General features: G+C 39.2%; 1 protein-coding gene across 1 annotated transcript; it reads left to right on the top strand.

The window, feature by feature from the left end:
* The first annotated feature begins 331 nt into the window (after positions 1-331).
* Positions 332-20096, top strand: tdrd1 (tudor domain containing 1). The gene is made up of 26 exons (XM_055176421.2): positions 332-477; positions 1027-1194; positions 1281-1342; positions 1591-1648; positions 1762-1873; positions 4318-4381; positions 4655-4738; positions 4817-4996; positions 5538-5681; positions 5789-5957; positions 6439-6522; positions 6603-6779; positions 7169-7276; positions 11862-12032; positions 12108-12407; positions 12481-12612; positions 12712-12819; positions 14360-14530; positions 14613-14942; positions 16772-16888; positions 17044-17160; positions 17562-17729; positions 17811-18191; positions 18412-18486; positions 19333-19370; positions 19467-20096. Exons 2-26 carry the CDS (start codon positions 1044-1046, stop codon positions 19527-19529), a joined length of 3564 nt encoding a protein of 1187 aa, XP_055032396.2. The 5' UTR covers positions 332-477; positions 1027-1043; the 3' UTR covers positions 19530-20096.
* Positions 20097-20333: the final 237 nt, after the last annotated feature.

Below are 20333 nucleotides of genomic sequence, written 5' to 3'. Positions count from 1 at the left end.
AAAAGTTTTTAATGACTTTTAAATTAGCTGTAACACTTCTGCAATTTTTTTAAAATGACTAGATTTTTGTTAACAATTTGTTATTTATTAAAGAGAGTCATTAACCATAGAAAAATAATCAAAGACCTTAAAACGTGGTTTAGATGTAAAAATTAAAAAGGTTTGTTCGACTTTATGCGGGGCGTAAGAACCGACAGCCGGATGACGTCAAAGTACCGCGAGAACAATTAGTGAAACAATATGAGGTCTAATTTTGTCTTGCTCTCGCGGTACTTCGACGTCATCCGGCTGTCGGTTCTTGCGGCGCAGCATGAAGTCGAACACACCTAAAAACATAAAGCAGACGAAAGCAGTCACGTGAACACCCTTCCCATGGTCACTCAATTGAGCATGCGCAGATTGCGCACTAAACTGCTTCAACGCGAGGGCGAGTGCAAGCAGGCAACGGTGCTCGTAAGAAGATCTTCAGAATATTCGGTAAAATAACGCAATATGCATTTCTTAAAACTGCCTTGAAATAAAAAATGAACATTGACAAATATAAATAAAGTTAAATTTCTGTGTAAATACAAGCGACTATATAAACTTTCATATCAATCAAAGCACGTCACGATGCTTGCCACGTGCCAGCGTCGACGGGCGTGGTAGTCTCGTGATCTAGACCGTGTATTGCATTGCATTGCATTAAAGTTTGTATTTAATTAATGAAGTATAACATAGTTCAATCTCAAAAAATGAATATTGTAAAACTAATGTACGTATCAATTAGCACGTGTATGCGTGTCAAGGGAAGACCAAGTTAACGTTATTAGATTTGGGATGCTGATCTACTTAACTAAAGTTTCTAATGAAATTCACCTGAAACAGGTAATCAAGGTCTTTGGGTTCACTTAAAAATAACAGGCAGGTGTATTAGAGCTTGAACTTTGCAGGAAGGTAGATCTACAGGAATAGTATTATCAACCCTTGCATTAAACGCACACACATACATCTGACAGTACAGTCTATATATGTTTCACTATGCAGTGAAATAGGTGGGAAGAATGAATCAAGCCTTTACTCCAACCTTGATGAGACCCAATCTCCCCCTGAGGAGACCTGCGTCTGGGCCGTGTTCATTTACACCCAGAGGGCCAGCACCAGCAGTTCATGAACTCGTTCAAGAGCAGCTTCTAGCAAGCAATGTTCTGGAGGGTAAGGGGTTAAACGTTTTTGATGTGGAGTGACATGCATGTTTTTGATCCAGGTCGGTTTTTAATGAGATTTTTTTCCTGCTTCAGGTCCTAAAGGTGATGCTGTCCGAAAAGAGAACAACATGGTTTCTGCAAAGAACAATTCTGATGTATGTTTACTTGATAATATATATATTTTTAATATAAAACTTGATAGATGCAAGGTTACATTTTTAAGGGTAAGAAATACTTTAGTATTGATACTTTAGACTGCACTAGACATTTAAGAAATAAATGTATCTGATGCTTAAGGCTGTTGCAGAAAGCAAACTAAATTAATCTACAAAGATTTATGCTTATCTCTTAGACGAACATGTAACTTTGTGAATAACAGATTTCTTTTCGGTCTCTTCCACAGACCGCAGGGAACGTGGTGGGCCCACTGGTGAATTTGTGTAATTACTGCAGTCAACAGGGTAGGTTGTTAAACTTTGTATGTACTTGTACTGTATTTTTATGTAAGTTATTGGTTAGATAATGATCATTAGAATAAGTGGCTTATGTTACTTTATTTTGCCTGATATTTTAGGTAACTTCAGGTGCACCCGTTGTAAAAAGACTTGCTACTGTTCTGTAGCTTGTCAGACCGAGGATTGGAAAGCTCATCGACATGTTTGCAAACTTAGCGACCCAGTTGTCAGGTACCACAAGCCTTTGTTTCGGAACTTGGTCTGTTTACTTCCTTGGTTTGGTTCGTTTAGGCATGTGTGAACACTGCAATCGCTTTCTGATCCGCAACAAATAACTATCGGCCTGATTGCAAATTAATTCTGGAGCGGTTCGGTATAAGTCTGAAAGCAATCTGACCCAACACACTAACAAGCTATTTTATTGCTTTTTTAACCATACACATACCTATGATAGCTCTTTGGTGACGAGTACTGGTGAGCACATCAGTGCCATTCAAAACCAAAGCGCACCTGTTTTTTACAAAATGTCTTATATTTGCTCTTCTCTGCAATAAGTACATGTAAGAAGGTTTTCCCACCTAAGTTTTGATTCCTGCTCACAGTAATGAAGTAAATGAAGCCATCTGAGCAGAAAAGTGATCAATGACGCACATAGGTTAATGGCATCATGTTTATGAACAGTGTTGGGGGTAACGCATTACAAGTAACGCGCATTGCGTAAAAAAATAAGTTTCTGAAGTAACGAGTAAAGTAACGCATTACTTTATAAATGGACACATTAATATTTGGGTTAATTTTTTAAAAAGTAATGCAAGTTACTTTTTTAGTTTAATTAATTAAAAATAAAATCATTTCTGAATTAAACTGAACATATTAATATAGAATTACGCACTCTGTGCGCCTGAGCGGGAATAGTTTAAGGGCCGATTCACACCGGCTGCGTGGCGTATCTGTTGCATGTCAGTTGTAGGCCTGGCAAACTCGACTTCTTTTAAGGATCCGGGTTATTGTGAGTCACTCACTAAAGTGATCCGGGTTGTGTGAGTCACTTGAATCACTTGAGTCAGTATTGCTAAATCGCCAAGGAAACTCAGTACAGACCCACTTGTAACCGGCTGATCCACGCGACTCGAGATTCTCAGATCCAGAAACATTGCAGACTCGCAGACCATGGGACTCGCTCTACAGATCCACACTAACCGGCTGATTCGCGTGGATCAGCCGGAGCCGGTTAGTGGATCTATAGAGCGACTGAAGTCTCCTCAAAAGCAAATCCACATCAAAAGCCTTTCACTTCTGAGATAACATGCTTATAGGTTTTAGGTTTGGTGTGTGTATGGTCGACCATTTAAAAAAAAATAAGCCTAATAATAGCATAATAATATAGAAAAAAATGTGTCCTGCTTATGCAGCCCCCTGAGGCGCAGAAACAGTTCGCGCTGATCAGCCGGTTACGAGTTGAAAGATTCTCGAGTCAGAGCAGATCTCTCGAGTTTGCAATGTTTCCGGCTCTGAGTGAGAATCTCGGGTCAATTCGCGGCTCGCGCGGATCCTCGGGTCTCTCGAGTTTGCGATGTTTCCGGCTCTGAGTGAGAATCTCCGGTCAGTTCTCGCGCAGATCAGCCGGTTACGAGTGGATCTGTAGTGCGAGCGAAGTCTCATCAATAATGTTGAAAGAGGTTTGTGTGTGTCGTGGCGCTGTTTATGGTTTTACATTGAATTGTAGTAGGACTCAACTGATCCGGGTAAATGACACTAGAGACTCGCGACTCATGAGTTAATTTAAAGATCCGGGTTAAAGATCCGAGTGAGTCGCGACTCAAACAGGTCTAGTCAGTTGTGTGGCGGCTGCGTTGTGTTTCTGTGTCTGTACATACCAGAAGCATGCCTGACGCAGTGCTGACGTGCTGCTGTTGCTATAGGTGACATATATTTTGCCTGGAAACGCTTCCAAGACGCTTGCGTGTGGTTGAAAAATAGGCGTTGGTCCTACGCGGCGCGGCTCGAGTCGCGCCTGAGACATGCGTGTCATGCAGGCGGTGTGAACTGTCAAACCTGCTAACATGGGAGCCTAAATAAAAACGGACACGCCACGCAGCCGGTGTGAATCGGCCCTAACTCAGAAACGGAGATCGCAGGCCAGAGCTTGACATTTTTACGATCATAAAAAACACCTGCAAGGCCTAATAGAGATCAAGCCTCAGCCAAGTAAGGAAAAGTAACTTAAGCATTACTTTCCATGAAAAAGTAACCAAGTAACGCAATTAGTTAATTTTTTTTGGAAGTAACTTAATATTGTAATGCATTACTTTTAAAAGTAACTTTCCCCAACACTGTTTATAAAGATTGCGGTTGTTACAGTGTTGCCAGCAGCTTCTGTTTTTGTTGACCAATCCAGTGGCTTGTCATGGATAGATAACGCAGTAAAAAAAGGCAATTAAATAAGAAACCTATTGCCCCTCGCCTCAATATTATTGTGTATCGGCCATACCGGAGGCTGACGATAGGGCGATCTCGCTATGTAGAATATCGCCCAACACTAGTTTGTGTACAGATCACGATTGAGCACTAAAAGGTTAAGTGACAACAAGGTATATTGCCCAGTGTTAAGTCAGATAGTTTGTTTTTGAAGCTATTAAAGAATCTCCTTTTGTTTCTACCACTTTGTTAATCAGTGAGAAAGCAAAGGAATCCACAGCTGTGTCATGTGGAAATGGAGTTGGGGTCCTTCAAGCAAAGGTATGTCAATGTTTATTTTGTCAAATCAATCAAATCAATGTTTATTTATATAGCACTTTTTTAAAAACAGCAAGTGTCTCACAAAGTGCTGCACAGACAAAGCAAAACAACTTAAAATAAAATATAGTATAAAATAAAATATAGTATAAAATAAACAATAAGTAAAATTAAAAAATATATATATTTATATAATAAATAAATGTCATGTATTTTATAGTGAAACCTGATTAATGGTAGAGATTTAGAAAAAAAACTGCATAATTTTTGTTACAGGACAAATGCAATGACGTGCAGCCCAAGAGAATGTATTGCCGTGATTTACGCAAAAACACAGTTTCCAAAGGAGCTGAGATACAGGTATCCTGTGTTTGTAATGTATTGCGTTTTGTTTCCTGTATGCACACCCAATCCAACACTTTTTTTTTTGTCCCCCAGGGTACAGTGATTGAGCTGAGGAACCCTGGAAAGTTCTTCATTCACCTCCAGTCAGTGGAGATGATGGAGTCTTTGAAGAACATCACCAGGGAGCTCCAGAATGCCTATGCTGCATCGTTTCCTGCCCGGTACAAGCCTGAAATCGAGGAGCTCTGTGCTGTTAAATTTTCTGTTGATCGGGTCAGGCATATAATTTACTCCCAAATTGAGCTTGTCAGAAAACCACAATGATTGTGATTTGCAAGTATCATATTGTTTCTTAAAGGTGCTGTGTGTAGATTTTAATATTGCTAATTGCAACCAATGGCTCAGTCCATCGCTCACCCCTCCTTTTCGAAACGCATAGAGAAGCTACGGTAGCCGCCACAAGACAAACATGTCGCTTGAGACAACAGTGATGAAACACGGTCTGTAGAGCAGTTTGTTCATTTATGGCTACGGTAGAAACATGGCGGTGCAAAATGGCGACTTCCATGTCAGGGGACCTACGGTGTATGTAGATAGAATCAGGTCATTCTAAGGTAATATAAACTGTTCCTTACGTAATGGATTTATACACCACTAAAAATATAGTTATGTTTATCATATTGCATTTTTGTCAATAGATCCTCCTAAAATGTACACATTGCACCTTTAAATAAAACAATAGTTAGTAGCACAGTGGTTTATTCTGTTCGAAAGGGACTTTAGTGCTGAATTGAATCTTTTCACACTTATTCAGAACTGGTATCGGGCTGAGGTTCAGTCAGTAGATGTGGCCCGTCAAACTGCTAGTGTATTTTACATTGACTTTGGGAATGAAGAGGACGTTACTCTTGACAACATAAGGCCTCTGTCTGCCAGTATCGATGCTGCACCACCTTTTGTGAGTTTATTTTTTCCAATTTTGTAACATAGACTGTCTATTTGGATTGGGGTGCCAGCCTAAAGAAGTCATGCTTTTGCCTAAGCTTCCTTTTTGTGTATTGACAGGCTTTGCAGTGTTGTGTAGCCGGTGTTACACCTCTGACAGGGAGTTGGACAGGCGAATGCACGATTGCTGTTAGACAGTTGTTTGCCGGAAAGAGCCTCACTTTGACAGTGCTGGACATCATGAACAATGGAAATCTGTTTGCGGTTGACATTCCACTAAGCACGCTCGGTAGGCAATTCATTGGGTCATTTGGAAAAGTTTGTGTAACATTAAAAGTTATAGTGATATTTTATTTTAAAGGGTGTCAAATAATAAATCTTTGGTGTCCCCAGAGTACATATTTGATGTTTTAGCTCAAAACATCACATAGATAATTTATTACTTATTTATCATGTGAGCGTTAGCAAAAATGTTTTTATGTGTGTCATTTTAAATGCAAATGAGCTGATCTCTGCTCTAAATGGCAGTGCCGTGGTTGGATACTGCAGATTAAGGGGCGGTATTATCCCCTTCTGACATCACAAGGGGAGCCAAACTTCAATTAACTGTTTTTTCACATGCTTGCAGAGAATGGTTTACCAAAACTAAGTTATTGGGTTGATCTTTTTCACATTTTCTAGTTTGATAGAAGCACTGGGGACCCAATTATAGCACTTAAACATGGAAAAGTCAGATTTTCATGACATGTCCCTTTTAATCTATTCCACAGGCAAATACCTGAGCAGTTTCCTAATAGAAAAAGGCTATGCTGTAAAAGACGTCCCTGACAAACCACAGCATGAACAAGACATCAGTAAGTTAGTTGCTGCCTCATTCAGATGTTTGAATCGTTCGTTCATTCATTGATTCACCTCTGTTGGCATTGTTTTTTAGATTCTTTGCTGACGGCCTCCTTTGAGAACTTCAAGCGTTTGTCTGGTGGAAAGGACGAGAACTCTGAAGCCAGGCCTCCTGAGCCAATGACTCAGGGAGTGGGTGACACTTTCACAGCCATCATCACCCACATCCAGTCCCCATCGGAGATCCTGTGTCAGAAGCTTGAAAATGCCAGTGAGCTTTTCGCATCTCAATTTAAAGCATTTTACCACAAAGTCACAGTAAAACCACCTAAACGTATCACCATAATTGCCCCAAACATAGTTTTACCCTTATACAGAAATGTTAGCGTTTGATTAATTCACTTCTCATTCATGCTTTATTGATGCATTCATTTGTTTGCTTATGCTTTCACCAATAAATAAACAGATTTATTCAATTACATTTTTATTAAGGACTTGTGTTTAGGGAAGTATGAAGGGCTGCATTGGTTTGTCTTATTTGAGACATTTGTGCTGTTTTGTGGCGTGCTAAGGAGAAAGAATAGCTCAAAGCATGTTTTTCATGCTTGCAGTTAATACTATACATGCGTTGGTATGGTCTGATGTTTTTTCTGTACACAGGTGTAATTCAACAGCTGCAGATGAGTTTGAGGGAGCACTGCTTAAACACTCCAGCTAGTGAGAACTTCAGACCTGCACCAGGAACCGTCTGCTGCTCGCTTTTTTCTGGTGAGATCGACGTCTTCACACATGCATTTACTTGTTCATTTTGCAGCTTATAGACACTAATATAGGCACTATTATGACTCAAAACTTATTAAATGGCACACATTATGCAAATTTTTTACACACGTTTGGACGCGCGTGTGTTGGAAGTATGTGATCACAACTACCCTACAATTCCACACTTTTGTTCTGTTTTAAAGGGATACTTCACCGATTTAGCATTCAGCTTTGTATCTGTAGAAACCCGGCAGTATTACTGAATGACCATGTTTCCCTCCCTCATTTCCCCCTGAGAGGAGAGATATCTGCATTTTGGTTCTGCAAAAAAGTCCTCCGATGATGTAATATGACGATTTTTGCATCATCGGAGGACTTTTTTGCAGAACCAAAATGCAGATATCTCTCCTCTCAGGGGGAAATGATGGAGGGAAACATGGTCATTCAGTAATACTGCCGGGTTTCTACAGATACAAAGCTGAATGCTAAATCGGTGAAGTATCCCTTTAATGATCATTAGGCCAAAGCAGTCTCATTAGCCGTGATGTTTATCTTGTTAATGTGACATCACACTGATAAAGCCCCACCCACAACCACTGACTGTTTAATTTAAAGGAGTCATATTATAGGGCTAAAAAGCACATTACTTTGTGTATTTGGTGGAATACAATGTGTCTGTGTGGTTTATGGTTAAAAAAAATCATTTTCCACATACCATACATTTTTTTTACATCTGAAACAGGTCGTTTGGTACAAAGCTCATCGTTGTAAGAAAGCGTGGTGTCAACAGGTGTAAACTGATTGGTCAGCTATCCAGTGCGTTGTGATTGGCCGACTACCTCAATAACGGAAATATGATGCGCCTTGCCGAGTTTTGGAAGATGAGCTCCCAAAACAAAATTGAAAGCCACGAGATACTATCATATTTACTACTACCTTATCCAAACAAGCCTGAATCTGACCCAGAAAACACAGATGGCTAAGCTAATCGATCAACTTTACCAGCGCGATGTGAGCAGAACGTAACCGATCATAAGGATGCTAAAACATAAACCATGTTTGCATTAGTGAACGTAGAAACAACAAACAAGCACTAATCTCGCGTTTGGATCATCATTAGGAAATGCATTAAAACACAGGCTCAAAACTCGTCTTTGAATCGTCAGTGGGGAAATTAATTAAATATGAAAACATTGGCTACTTACAGACAAAGCCTTTGTGTACATCCAGCGGTTGTACTCCGCAATGTTTAGAAATTAATCCTCTTTAAAATGTGCAGCACACAATCGAACATTTGGGCTGCACTGTTCTGAAACAGTGTTGTAAATAAAACCTAACCACTGCTTTCTTAAAGGATTAGTCCATTTTCTTAAAAGAAAAATCCAGATAATTTACTCACCACCACGTCATCCAAAATGTTGATGTCTTTCTTTGTTCATTCGAGAAGAAATTGTTTTTTGAGGAAAACATTGCAGGATTTTTCTAATTTTAATGTACTTTAATAGAGCCCAACATTTAATACTTAACTCAACACTTAACAGTTTTTTTCAACAGAGTTTCAAAGGACTATAAACAATCCCAAACTAGGCATAAGGGTCTTATCTAGCAAAACGATTGTCATTTTTGACAAGAAAAATAACAAATATACACTTTTAAAGCACAACTTCTCGTCTAGATCCGGTCGTGATGCGCCAGCATGACCCCACGCAATATGTCATGACATCAAGAGGTCACAGAAGACGAACGCGAAACTCCGCCCCAGTGTTTACAAGTGGTTGAAAGAGGACCGTTCCTACGTTGTTGTATGTCAACTGATACTAATTAATGTCTTTGTGTCAGTTTATTGTTTAAAATGGTCCGCAAATGTGCGTTTTATATATGTAACACGTGACCTCCCTACGGCACTACGCATTTACGTTATGTCGCGCTGGACCGGACCTAGATGAAAAGCTGTGGTTTAAAAGTGTATATCTGTTATTTTTCTTGTCAATTGACAATCGTTTTGCTAGAAAAGACCCTTATGCCTCGTTTGGAATTGTTTATAGTCCTTTGAAACTCCGCCGAAAAAAACTGCCAAGTATTAAATGTTGGGCTCTACTAAAGTCCATCAAAACCAGAAAAATCCTGCAATGTTTTCCTCAAAAAACATAATTTCTTCTCGAATGAACAAAGAAAGACATCAACATTTTGGATGATGTGGTGGTGAGTAAATTATCTGGATTTTTCTTTTAAGAAAATGGACTAATCCTTTAATGTTTACTCTGTTGGAATGCCAACCAAAGTAGTTTTGCAACGAAACACAGCATCTGCCAACATGGCGGAAACAACAATACTACAGCGTGATTGAAAGTTACACTCTCTATCTTTGCATATATATGAGGGCGGTGTTATGAAAATGTTCAAACCAGTATGACTAACTGCATGGGCGTGTTAAACGAGCAGTTTTAGGTGGGCGTGGATGAGGCTTCACGTTTAAAAAGAATATCTCTTTGGATTTGAAACTTTCATTTTTGCAACTTTACAGATCTTTTATGTGCACTGACATCATTTAACACTCTAAAAACTAAGAAAAACACACAATCTGACAATATGACTCCTTTAAAACAAAAGCTTTTCAAAATGTGTTTGTAGCACTAATGTGGCTTAATATACTATTGTGTCAGACTGTTATCAGATCTATTTTTTAACCTGAAACCACTACTGTCGTTAGGTAAGGGAGTGAGGGCAGTAGCTCACTTTCTTTTAAAGGTACACCCAAAAAGGGGCATTTTGGACATGCTATAACAGGGCTTGACATTAACTTTTTGAGCAACTTGTCCTTCGGACAAGTAAATTTGTGTTTCACTTGTCCATGCACAAAAGTCACTTGTCCGGGTAAATATTTATAATATAATGTATTTTTTGTGTTTTGCTAATCAGTGGCGGAGCAAGAGATTTTTCATAGGGGTGGCCAGGCAGGCAGGGGCCAGCAGTTACTCTGGTGGCACATAAAATCTCTATCATCCAACCTTAAAATACTTTTAAGTATTATAGGTGTGTTAATCAGAATAACATACAATTGCTACAATACTTTAATTTTAATTTAAATGAATTGAGATTAACATACAATTTATAGTCATAATTCAACCTCATGTTTTTTTTATCAAATAAAACTTTTGAAATTTACTTTGAAACCAGGATTTATATCTCCCATTGCTGAAGAGACCAGAAAATCACGTGAATTTTGTAGGTCACTGAAATGTATTTTACTAAGATTCATTTGGCTGCTTCTTGCTACTCTTTCTGGAGAATGATGCTATATCTGCTGCCTTTCTCTTCATTTTTCCCACATTTCAATGATTGTAGAAAAGTGTCACCTTTAATAAATGGACTAATCCGGTCACCCCTGTTATCAAGTGTGAAATGGACTGTTCCAAATCTTACCGCTAGAGTCTGCGCAGTGTCGGAGAATAGAGCAGGTGAATGATAACGGGAAAGGAGATCGGCTGAATAGTGTAAATAGTTATAGTTTAAATAAGCAGGATTAATTCAAATCAAAGGAGGTTTTGTGGACTGTGAGTTTGCGTGCATTATACTAACCACACATGCACATTTAATAAAGTCAACGATTTGAATACTTTGAGTGAGACATACTTGTTCTAACCGGACAAACTGTAGCCTTCAACCAAACCCGGACCAGCAATTAAAGCAAAATAATAGATGATTTTTCAATGATTGTCTGACATTAAAACACTAAAGCAAAACATTAAAACATTACCATGTTTTAAAAAACTTATTAGGATAAATGTATCTAGATTATCTGTTATATATATAAAATCAATCTTAATCTTAATTTACGCTGTAATGTTCGTCTGGGATTTTTAATGTACAGTGACGAACTCTATCAGATTCAAATCAGCTGTCGCGCAGCGCGCACACATATAGGCGCTCTGAAAGAGAGATTCTCGTTATAAAACAGATTCTTAAACAAGATTTTAAGCCTATTATGTGTTTTACTGAACATTAGAAGAGAAAAAATACGGACTTAAATCGGCTTTTTGTCACACAGCGATGAAACTCGGTTGAAGTGCCTGTCATTTATATATTCACGCCGGAGCCTGAAGAAACATCACTCTCCACTCCACTCCATGCCGTCCCGCGACTCCCGCCCCTCCGTGTTCGGCGATCAGGTTTAATGCGCGCACAGCTTGTTTAGTAACAGTACATGTAAACGTGTGTGTCGGCGTGCCGCGCTCTCTGTTCAATATTCCGCTCGGTGTTTGAGCTGCGCGTTCTGCTCTGTCGTTAACGGCACATAACGTGAAGTAACATTGATTGAACTAAGGACAACTAATTTTCTCTTACACTTGTCCTACAAAAAATCCACTTGTCCCGGACAAGCGGACAAGCCTTAATGTCGAGCCCTGCTATAACTAATGATCAGACACATTCTAGGCACACCTGAGACTTATATTACATTTTGTTAAAAATGGCATAATATGTGCCTTTTAAAGATAAGGTGCACCAAAAGTAAGAGTGCTGCCATTTGCTTTTGTGTGACATTTAAAAGATTTTGTGCAGTTAATGTCATTTATCATCTTGTGCATTACAGAAGACAACCAGTGGTACAGAGCTAAAGTTCTTGCATATTCTTCTGAGGACCGCATATGTATTGGTTACATAGACTTTGGCAACTCTGAAGAAGTTGAGTTGCATCGTCTGCGACCCATCAGCATGGAGCTGTTAGCTTTGCCAACTCAAGCAATCCCCTGTTGTCTAGCAGGTACAGTGTATGCGAGTGTATGTATGCGTATAAGCCTTAATTTCCACAGATTTTCATCAGGGTTGATGTTTACAGGTATAAAACCCTCCACTGGCACATGGTCAGAGGAAGCCATTCTGATGGTGAAACGTTTGGTCTGTAATCGTTTCATTCGGGTTGTGATTATGGGTAAAAAGGATGGTAGGGCTCTGGTGTCCATGATCGACGAGTCCAGCGACCCCCAGAATAACGCCGCTGAGCTGCTGGTGTCCATGGGTTATGCTGTTTTAGAAAGTGTGCCAACGGAGAGCAAGGAACCAGCTGCACAGGAGCAGCCTAAAATGCCCTGTAAGGAGCAACCTGAAATACCCTGTGAGGAGGTGCCTAATATGCCATGTAAGTGTTTTTATTTTATAGCAGGATCCATTACATTTTCACAAGATGGTATTATAATATTTTTGTGCCTTAGCACTCAGTGGCCCTGCCGAGAAGATGGAATGGACTTGTGCTGAACTTCCCTTTGATGGGCAGAAGGTGGAGCTGGTGGTCACTACTTTAAAAAGCCTTGATGAATTCTACTGCTACAACTATAGTTCAGCAGGTGCAGTTGTCATTCTTTTATTTTCTGTTTTGACACCTGGGACTCATTGTATTTTTTTAAAGAAATTATTTATTGTTGTTGTTTACTCTCTTTCGGCAGATGTACACAGTCTGACAGAGCTGACACCTGAGCTCATGAAACATTGTGAATCACAGAGGGCTCCCTTCACCCCAACAGTAAAAGAACCATGCTGTGCTCTTTTCTCAGGTGATACTTCTCATTGCTTTAATCTTCTTTTCTTTTCACAATCCATATAACATTTTAATTTTATTTTACGTTGTGCATTTGGCAGATGTTTTTATCCAAAGCGTAGAGATGATCGAGTAGTTGAGAAAATATTATCCTTTGTTGATTGTGATCAATATTAATCGCTAGAATATTTGGGGCTTTTGAGTGGCTTCTGTACATAGGGTTCCCATGGATCCATGAAATCCTTGAAAGTTTGTGAATCTGGGGGAAAAAATTCAAGGCCCTGGGAAGTTTTAGAAAATATACATACATAGATAGAGGTCAGTGAAAGTGCTTGAATCTATTTTATGCAAGAAGTTTTATAAAAAAAAATCAGTTTTTTTCCTTGTGTAGTGTAAGATAATATCATAAAAATTCTAGCATTTTAAGCACACGTGATAAACTGTTCCCTTTAAATGCTTATATCTTCTGTTTGCGAATGTTGATTCATACCAAAATGCTTTTTTGCATAGTTGTGTTTGACTCATGAAAACGTCTCGGGTTACGTCCGTAACTGTTGTTCCCTGAGAAGGGAAGGAGACGCTGCGTCTCCCTTGCCGTTCTTCCTGCGTCCCTGTAACGGCGTCTTTGGCAATATGGTGATATACTTCCTGGCTCTCGCATCCCCATTGTCTTTGTCGTTAAGCCTCACCATTGGTTGAATTTGATATACACATTCAGACGCACTTACCCATGGAGGTGTCCCCAAAGTGTCACCGCAGCGATGCAGCGCCAGTTCCCTTGAAAGGGAACTGTAACAATGTATCTTAAAAGCTAACACGATGTAACCTTGATTTTACTTGAAATGTGTCCCCACATTAGTCCTTAAATTTGAGGGTATTGGACCTGGAAAGTCCTTAAAGGTCACATTCTCCCTGCTCCCATTTTTTAAAACCCTAGTTAGGGTGTAATGTTGCTATAATAGCATAAATAATACCTGTAAAATGATAAAGCTAAAAGTTCACTGCCAGGTGATATATTTTCTTTAATAGAATTCCTCTTTCAAAGCCTACAGCGAACGGTCGGTTTGGACTACAGCCCTCTACTTCCTGCTTTAATGATGTCAGTAAAACAGTTCATTGACTAAACTCCGCCCACAGGAATACGTCAGTCACCAGCTTTGGCTCAAACGGCTCTGCTAAGCTAAGCTGTGCGAATCACAACACATTAAACAAACTACACAATCAGAACTCAATACGTATTTCTGAAGGAGGGACTTCACAGAACAAGGAAGACATCAGCCCGTTTTGAGGATAGTGAAAACAGCGCTATACAGATAAGTCAATTGTGTAAAAAAATACCGCGTTTTTTTACACATGAAACATGAACACATGTTATATTGCGCACTATAAACACAATCAAAGCTTCAAAAACACAAAGAACGGGAGCTTTAAAGGGTCCTTGAATTTGAAGTTAACTGAGGTGTGGAAACCCTGCTGTACAGTGAAACAGTGTATGGTGTGATAACCAAAACATGCATATAAGTGGTTAATGTATGTCAATGTCATCTTGTTTGCAGGTGATGGCCAATGGTACCGGGCCATGGTTCTGGAAGCATGCGGTGATGGTAAATTCAAAGTTTATTTTGTGGACTATGGAAACTCCTGTGAGGTGGAGGCAGTTCACTTGAAGGCTATCTCCTCCGGCCTGCTCAAACTCCCTTTCCAGGCTATTCGTTGCTGGCTTGCAGGTGTGTGTGTTTAACTAAATGAAAATAAAAAATTTTGTTTAGAAAATGCACAGATATTATTACTCAATCTTTGTGTATGCAGGTATTGAACCATTGGACACTCAATGGAGTAAAGAGGCACTGAACAGGTTCCAGGATCTGTGCGCAAGTCAGCCATTGAGTGGAAAGGTGGTGTCCATCACGGAGAAGGGATACGGGGTGGAGCTGGAGAGTAGTGGACAAAGCATCACTGCTCTACTACTCTCTGAGAAACTGGTCAGGCCTCACGGACTGAAACAATCTCCACCGAAAACCACCGATCAGATTGAGGCTTTGCCCACGCTTAAACCTATTGATCAGAAACCACCTGCTGAAGAGCCAACTAAAGTCAATAATAGCACTGCAAATGCTGTGGCTGAGTCAACTACATCATGTGAGATATAAAACAACTTGCATATATAAACAGTTTTGAGAATGACGCAAATTTAAATTTTCACAAAGTCTGCTGCTTCAGTGTTTTTAAATCTTTTGGTAAACCTAAGTATAATCACAAGCATTTCATAAGTGTCAAATGCTTTTATTAACAATTTTACTTGCACCGGGTTAATATTTGTAGTGTTGACCCTTCTTTTTCAAGACCTCTGCAAATCACCCTGGTATGCTGTCAATCAACTTTTGGGCCACATCCTGACTGATGGCAGTTCATTCTTGCATAATCAATGCTTGGAGTTCATCCAAATTTCTGGGTTTTTGTTTGTTCACCTGCCTCTTAAGAATTGCACACAGGTTCTCAATGGAACCAAGGCCTGGGGAGTTGGCCATGGACCAAAAAATGTCCTTTCCAGCATGATGGAGGCAAAAGTGATCACTAATGGCGCTTTTCCATTGCATAGTACCCCACTGTTTGGTTTGGGTCAGGTCGAGTCAGCTCACCTCACTTTGGCTTGGTTAGCTTTTCCATTGAGTTTAGTAACACTTCGCAGTGGGATGGATTATAGGCGTTCCGTTATTTTTAATTATTACATCATACTAGTGAGAGCGTCGTTGGAATGCATTTATTTATTTCTCGGACCACCACAAAATCAAAATTGGCCACTACAAATAGATGTTTGCACATCGCATTTATCACTACCTCTGTCTTACGTGACAGTTTCTGTACAAATACCTGTGGCGTCAGTCGACGCACTCCGCTAAGCCTGATTTAAGTTGCATTTAAGCATATAATGCAGACGTGCGCGTTGTGAATGTTCGCCACAAACTGCAAGTTTGGAAAAAATTATGGTGTTCCTGATTCTCAACCTGTGGATGTTTTTCATCGCTAAAAGGGAGTTTGGAAACTTACAGCAGAGCACAGATGATAACATGTTTGCTCGAGAGCGCAAACTAGCATGAAGGTAAAGCTAATCTTTTACATTATAGCTATGCTGCTGATAGTGACGATTCTCTGACCAATCAGTGATCTACAGTGTTTTTGCGTCACGTTTGCTTATCAGCTTGGGTCGCTTGGAACCCCGAATGAAGTGGTAAGGGGATCGCGCACCGGCCGCGCGGCTCAGCCTCGCGTCGAGTCGCGTCTAGGACAACTCGGAGGTATTGTAAACCGGAAGTGCACATTAAATAGCGCGAGCTTCGTCAGATAGCATCTACTTCAAAATGCAAAATATACATTAGCAGCCAATGTTAATCGTTAATGATTTGGGACAAATTTGATGTTATTTAATGTTAAACTATGTGAGTGGCACGACAGGGATTTGAGCAACTTCCCGAGTCACAGCTGGGCGGTGTGGACAGGTGCCACTTGGGGGCGCCGGTGTGCATATACTCATAGAAAACATTGCGTTTTTTTTTTTTTTTTTGAGCTGTGCGGCCGGTGGGCGATCCCCTGTAAGAAAGTATTGGTTACCATGTACTGCACCCAGTGGATAAGCTCCCAAATGTAAGCCGACTCGACCCAAACTGTGGGGCACTATGCAAGGGAAAAGTTGTGCCATAAGTGGATCGTGGAACAAAACATAGTCCACGGCCAGGAAACTTAACAGACCCCAATCCCACTGAGCACCCGCGGTCAATCCCAAAGAGGCAGGTGGACAAACAAAACCACTTATAGCAGACTTTGTGAAACTCAATATTTGTCTCGTCCTCAAAACGTTTGGCCACAGCCATATAAATATATGTATAAATATCTGTATAATGTATGGATTTGACTCTTTGCTGTTAAGACACGTAATTACGGATTACTTTAATATGTTTTTTGTCACCTAGGTCCCTATTTCCATTTGGACTGGAAGACTTTAGAGCTGCCCATCAATGAGACATTTCAGCCTCGGGTGGCAGCAGTGGTCAGCCCTAGTCTCTTCTACATAATGAACCCTGGAAAAGGTATGTACTTATTATTCTGCAGGCTCAGTTTAAGAATATTTTTTTAGGTAAACTAAATCTATGAACTTGAATCTCCAGTTAGTGCACCTATATATAATTTATGCATAGCATTAAAGTAATACTATGTATTTCTATCGAATTTCTGTGCCTTCTAGTAAATGCGGATGGTCTGAAGACTCTCATGATGGATGTTGCCAAGTATTGCAGTAAATATACAGACCCCAGCCAGTGCCACCCCTTACCAGGAGCCGCCTGCTGTGCACAGTTCTCAGGTTAGATTGACCTTCAAACATTTCTTAGTAGTTGAAATGTAATTTATGGCATCTCTTGTAAAAATATAATGTATGAAATATTTGGCTAAATAACATACAAAAGTTTGTAATGAAACATTCCAGATAACTATTAAAAATGAAGTATAGGTAAGAGACCATTATACAGATTTATTGGAATTCCTGCCTAAGCCAGCAATTTCATGTCCGTCGTAAAATAAATTACACATCTGTGTAACTCGCAGTGTTTAAACTACTGTTGTAAAAGTGGAGCATGCATGCAGTGTGTGGTCTAATACGTTAATATCATTGACAAAAACCTTTAGAAAGTAATTTATGTAGATTTGATGTACATATCCCACTGATGTTATTTCTTAAGCAGCAAACTTAACTTTCCGATTCAGGTGACAAAAATTGGTACAGAGCTGTCGTGTTGGAGGTGACAAGCAAGCATGCGCATGTAATCTACGCAGATTATGGTAACCTGGAGACTGTCCCCGTATCCAGCATCCTTCCCATCACCAAAGAACTTCTCGAGCTTCCATTCCAGATCATCAGGTGTGCTCTAACAGGTAAAAAAGTACCACTTAAACTTGGTTGGATTATGGATAGTCAACAGTCAAGATTTATATATACTTCATATTTCTTAACAGGTAAAGAGAGGTTCCCTACTGTTTGGCCAAATGATGTTTTGGAACTCTTTGGGATGCAGTTTAGTGGAGGAGTTCTGGCAACTGTTCAGCAATTTGATGGGACCTCCAACTTGCTAACTCTGACCCAGCAGTCAGGACAAGATGACAGAGACATTAACTCCATTATCCTTGAAGCCCTGCAAGGACAGGGCAAGGCTAAGGTTAACTCCTCAAAGCCGCCTGTTGAGGAGAAACAAAAACCAAATCAGATGCAGACACAGGCCGTCGACTCGAATAAGACAACAGATGAAACTAAAAATGCAGATGTTAACAAGCGTGACCTTGAAGATCAGAAACCCAGTCTGATGCAAAGTGCCAGCTTCCAAAAGCCTGAGGAACCGGGTGAGAAATAAAAAATGTACAGATTGCATAAATGACTGTTGTGTATTACTTTTTTAATATTTTTGCAGTGCAAGAATTTCTTCAGCATATTTAACAATGAAATTCTGGTGCACAGGTGCTGTGCCACCTGGTATTCTCAGCTATAACCTAAGGGTGTTATTTAAAAGGAGCCTTGTCATCATATCCAGAATGCTTGTCTGACATTTATGTTCAATTTCAGAAAACACAGCCAAGGCAATGACTACAGTGGAATGCACTAAGCCAGACAATGTTACAAGCTCAAAGGACGGCACTGGTAGGTTTTTCATGAGATCGAGCCACTAGAGAACGTTGACATCTATATCAATAGAAGCTGATAATTGATACTGTATGTTTTAAAGAGTAGACCACCCTTGCACACATGGAGTGATTGTTGTTAAAGGGACACTCCACTCTTTTTGAAAATATACTCATTTTCCAGCTCCCCTAGAGTTAAACATTTAATTTTTACAGTTTTGGAATCCATTCAGCTGATCTCCCGGTCTGGCGGTACCACTTTTAGCATAGCTTAGCATAATCCATTAAATCTGATTAGACCATTAGCATCACGCTAAAAATAAGAGTTTTGATATTTCCTTTTTAAAAATGGACTCTTCTGTAGTTACATTGTGTACTAAGACTGACGGAAAATTAAAAGCTGCTATTTTCTATGCATATATGTCGTCTGCTATTGAAAGTTACCAAAAAAGACAATTTGTGGGAAGTGCGTAATATCATTGCGCCTCCTGCAGCCATTTTACGGTAGCACACATCGGCCTAGAAAATCGCAACTTTTAATTTTCTGTCGGTCTTAGTACACAATGTAACTACAGAAGAGTCAAGTTTAAAAAAAAAAAATTTTTGAAACTCTTTGGTTATATTTTAGCGCGATGCTAATGGTCTAATCAGATTCAATAGATTATGCTAAGCTATGTTAAAATTGGTACCGCCAGATGCGGAGATCAGCTGAATGGTTTCCAAAATGGTAAAAATCAAATGTTTAACTCTAGGGGAGCTGAAAAATAACCATATTCGAAGAAAGTGGAGTGTCCCTTTAAAGCTTGCTGTGGAAAGTAATTTTATGAGCTTAAAACAACATTTTTGTTTCCCTTCTTTCTTTCAGCTACGCCTTCATGCTGCTGTCTTGAGTTAAAGCGAAAGGTTTGAGCAAGATTTGTATGTTTTTTTGCTAAGTTAAAAGAAGGCAAAATGCATCTCTGTGTAATTAATTGTTAATCTTTTACCTTCTTTTTTTAGATTGACCGTGTTGAAGAACTGATCCTTCTCCTTATAAAAAATGTTGGAGTAACAAAAAAGTGAAGATTTTCACTTCCAGAATTTCAAGTTTAAAATTTGTTGTTGTCTCCAGCATATCTTTTATTTGTAGTGTTTTATAAAGTTTTATATAGTAGTGTAATGATTAACATTTAGTAATGCAGCATTACATTGTTTCTCAGTTTCCTGTTCCACATGGTCAGTTTTTGGTTTACCTGAGGTCAGTTTGGTTCAGCGTCTTCATATAAATTGGCCTCTTGACAATATCATGCCAATTTGATTTAAAAAAAAACAACAACAACTTTAGCATTTGTTGGTCTTTGTTAGAGTATCCTCAATTTTGTTTTTGCATACATTTAGCAATGCATCTGAAAAGAAAAGTGGTCTTTGTTTATTTAACATTAACAGATGTTTTACAGGAGTCATTTAAGCACAATATAATGTTCTCAAACTGATGTCAAAAAACTTGACAAATTATTTAAACTTGTAAACAATGCACTTACTTACTTCAATAGAGTATGTTTAAGTTACATGTATACTTGGGTTTAAGTGTCACTGATTGTGTTACATGTCTTAACAAAAAATAAAGTTGAGTGTAATTGATAAAAACAATGGCAGCTGTTGTGTATTTTTTTTATTGAACAAAAGGCACAGGGGATACATTATCAAGCACAAAAATAAAATAAGCAGCTGTTGTGTGTACAGTAATGGCCAAAAGTGAAGTTTACTAAATTTTAAGGTATTTGACAAAAAATGCAAACCGGAAATAGAGGTTTTATTTTAATATACAAAAATGCATAGAGAAACAAAAGCTCACGGGAACAGCACATTGAGTATAATTTTGTTGAT

The sequence above is a fragment of the Misgurnus anguillicaudatus genome, chromosome 4 (assembly GCF_027580225.2).
Source record: "Misgurnus anguillicaudatus chromosome 4, ASM2758022v2, whole genome shotgun sequence".
NCBI classification, from domain to species: domain Eukaryota; kingdom Metazoa; phylum Chordata; class Actinopteri; order Cypriniformes; family Cobitidae; genus Misgurnus; species Misgurnus anguillicaudatus.
This window is presented reverse-complemented; position numbering and strand designations above follow the sequence as displayed.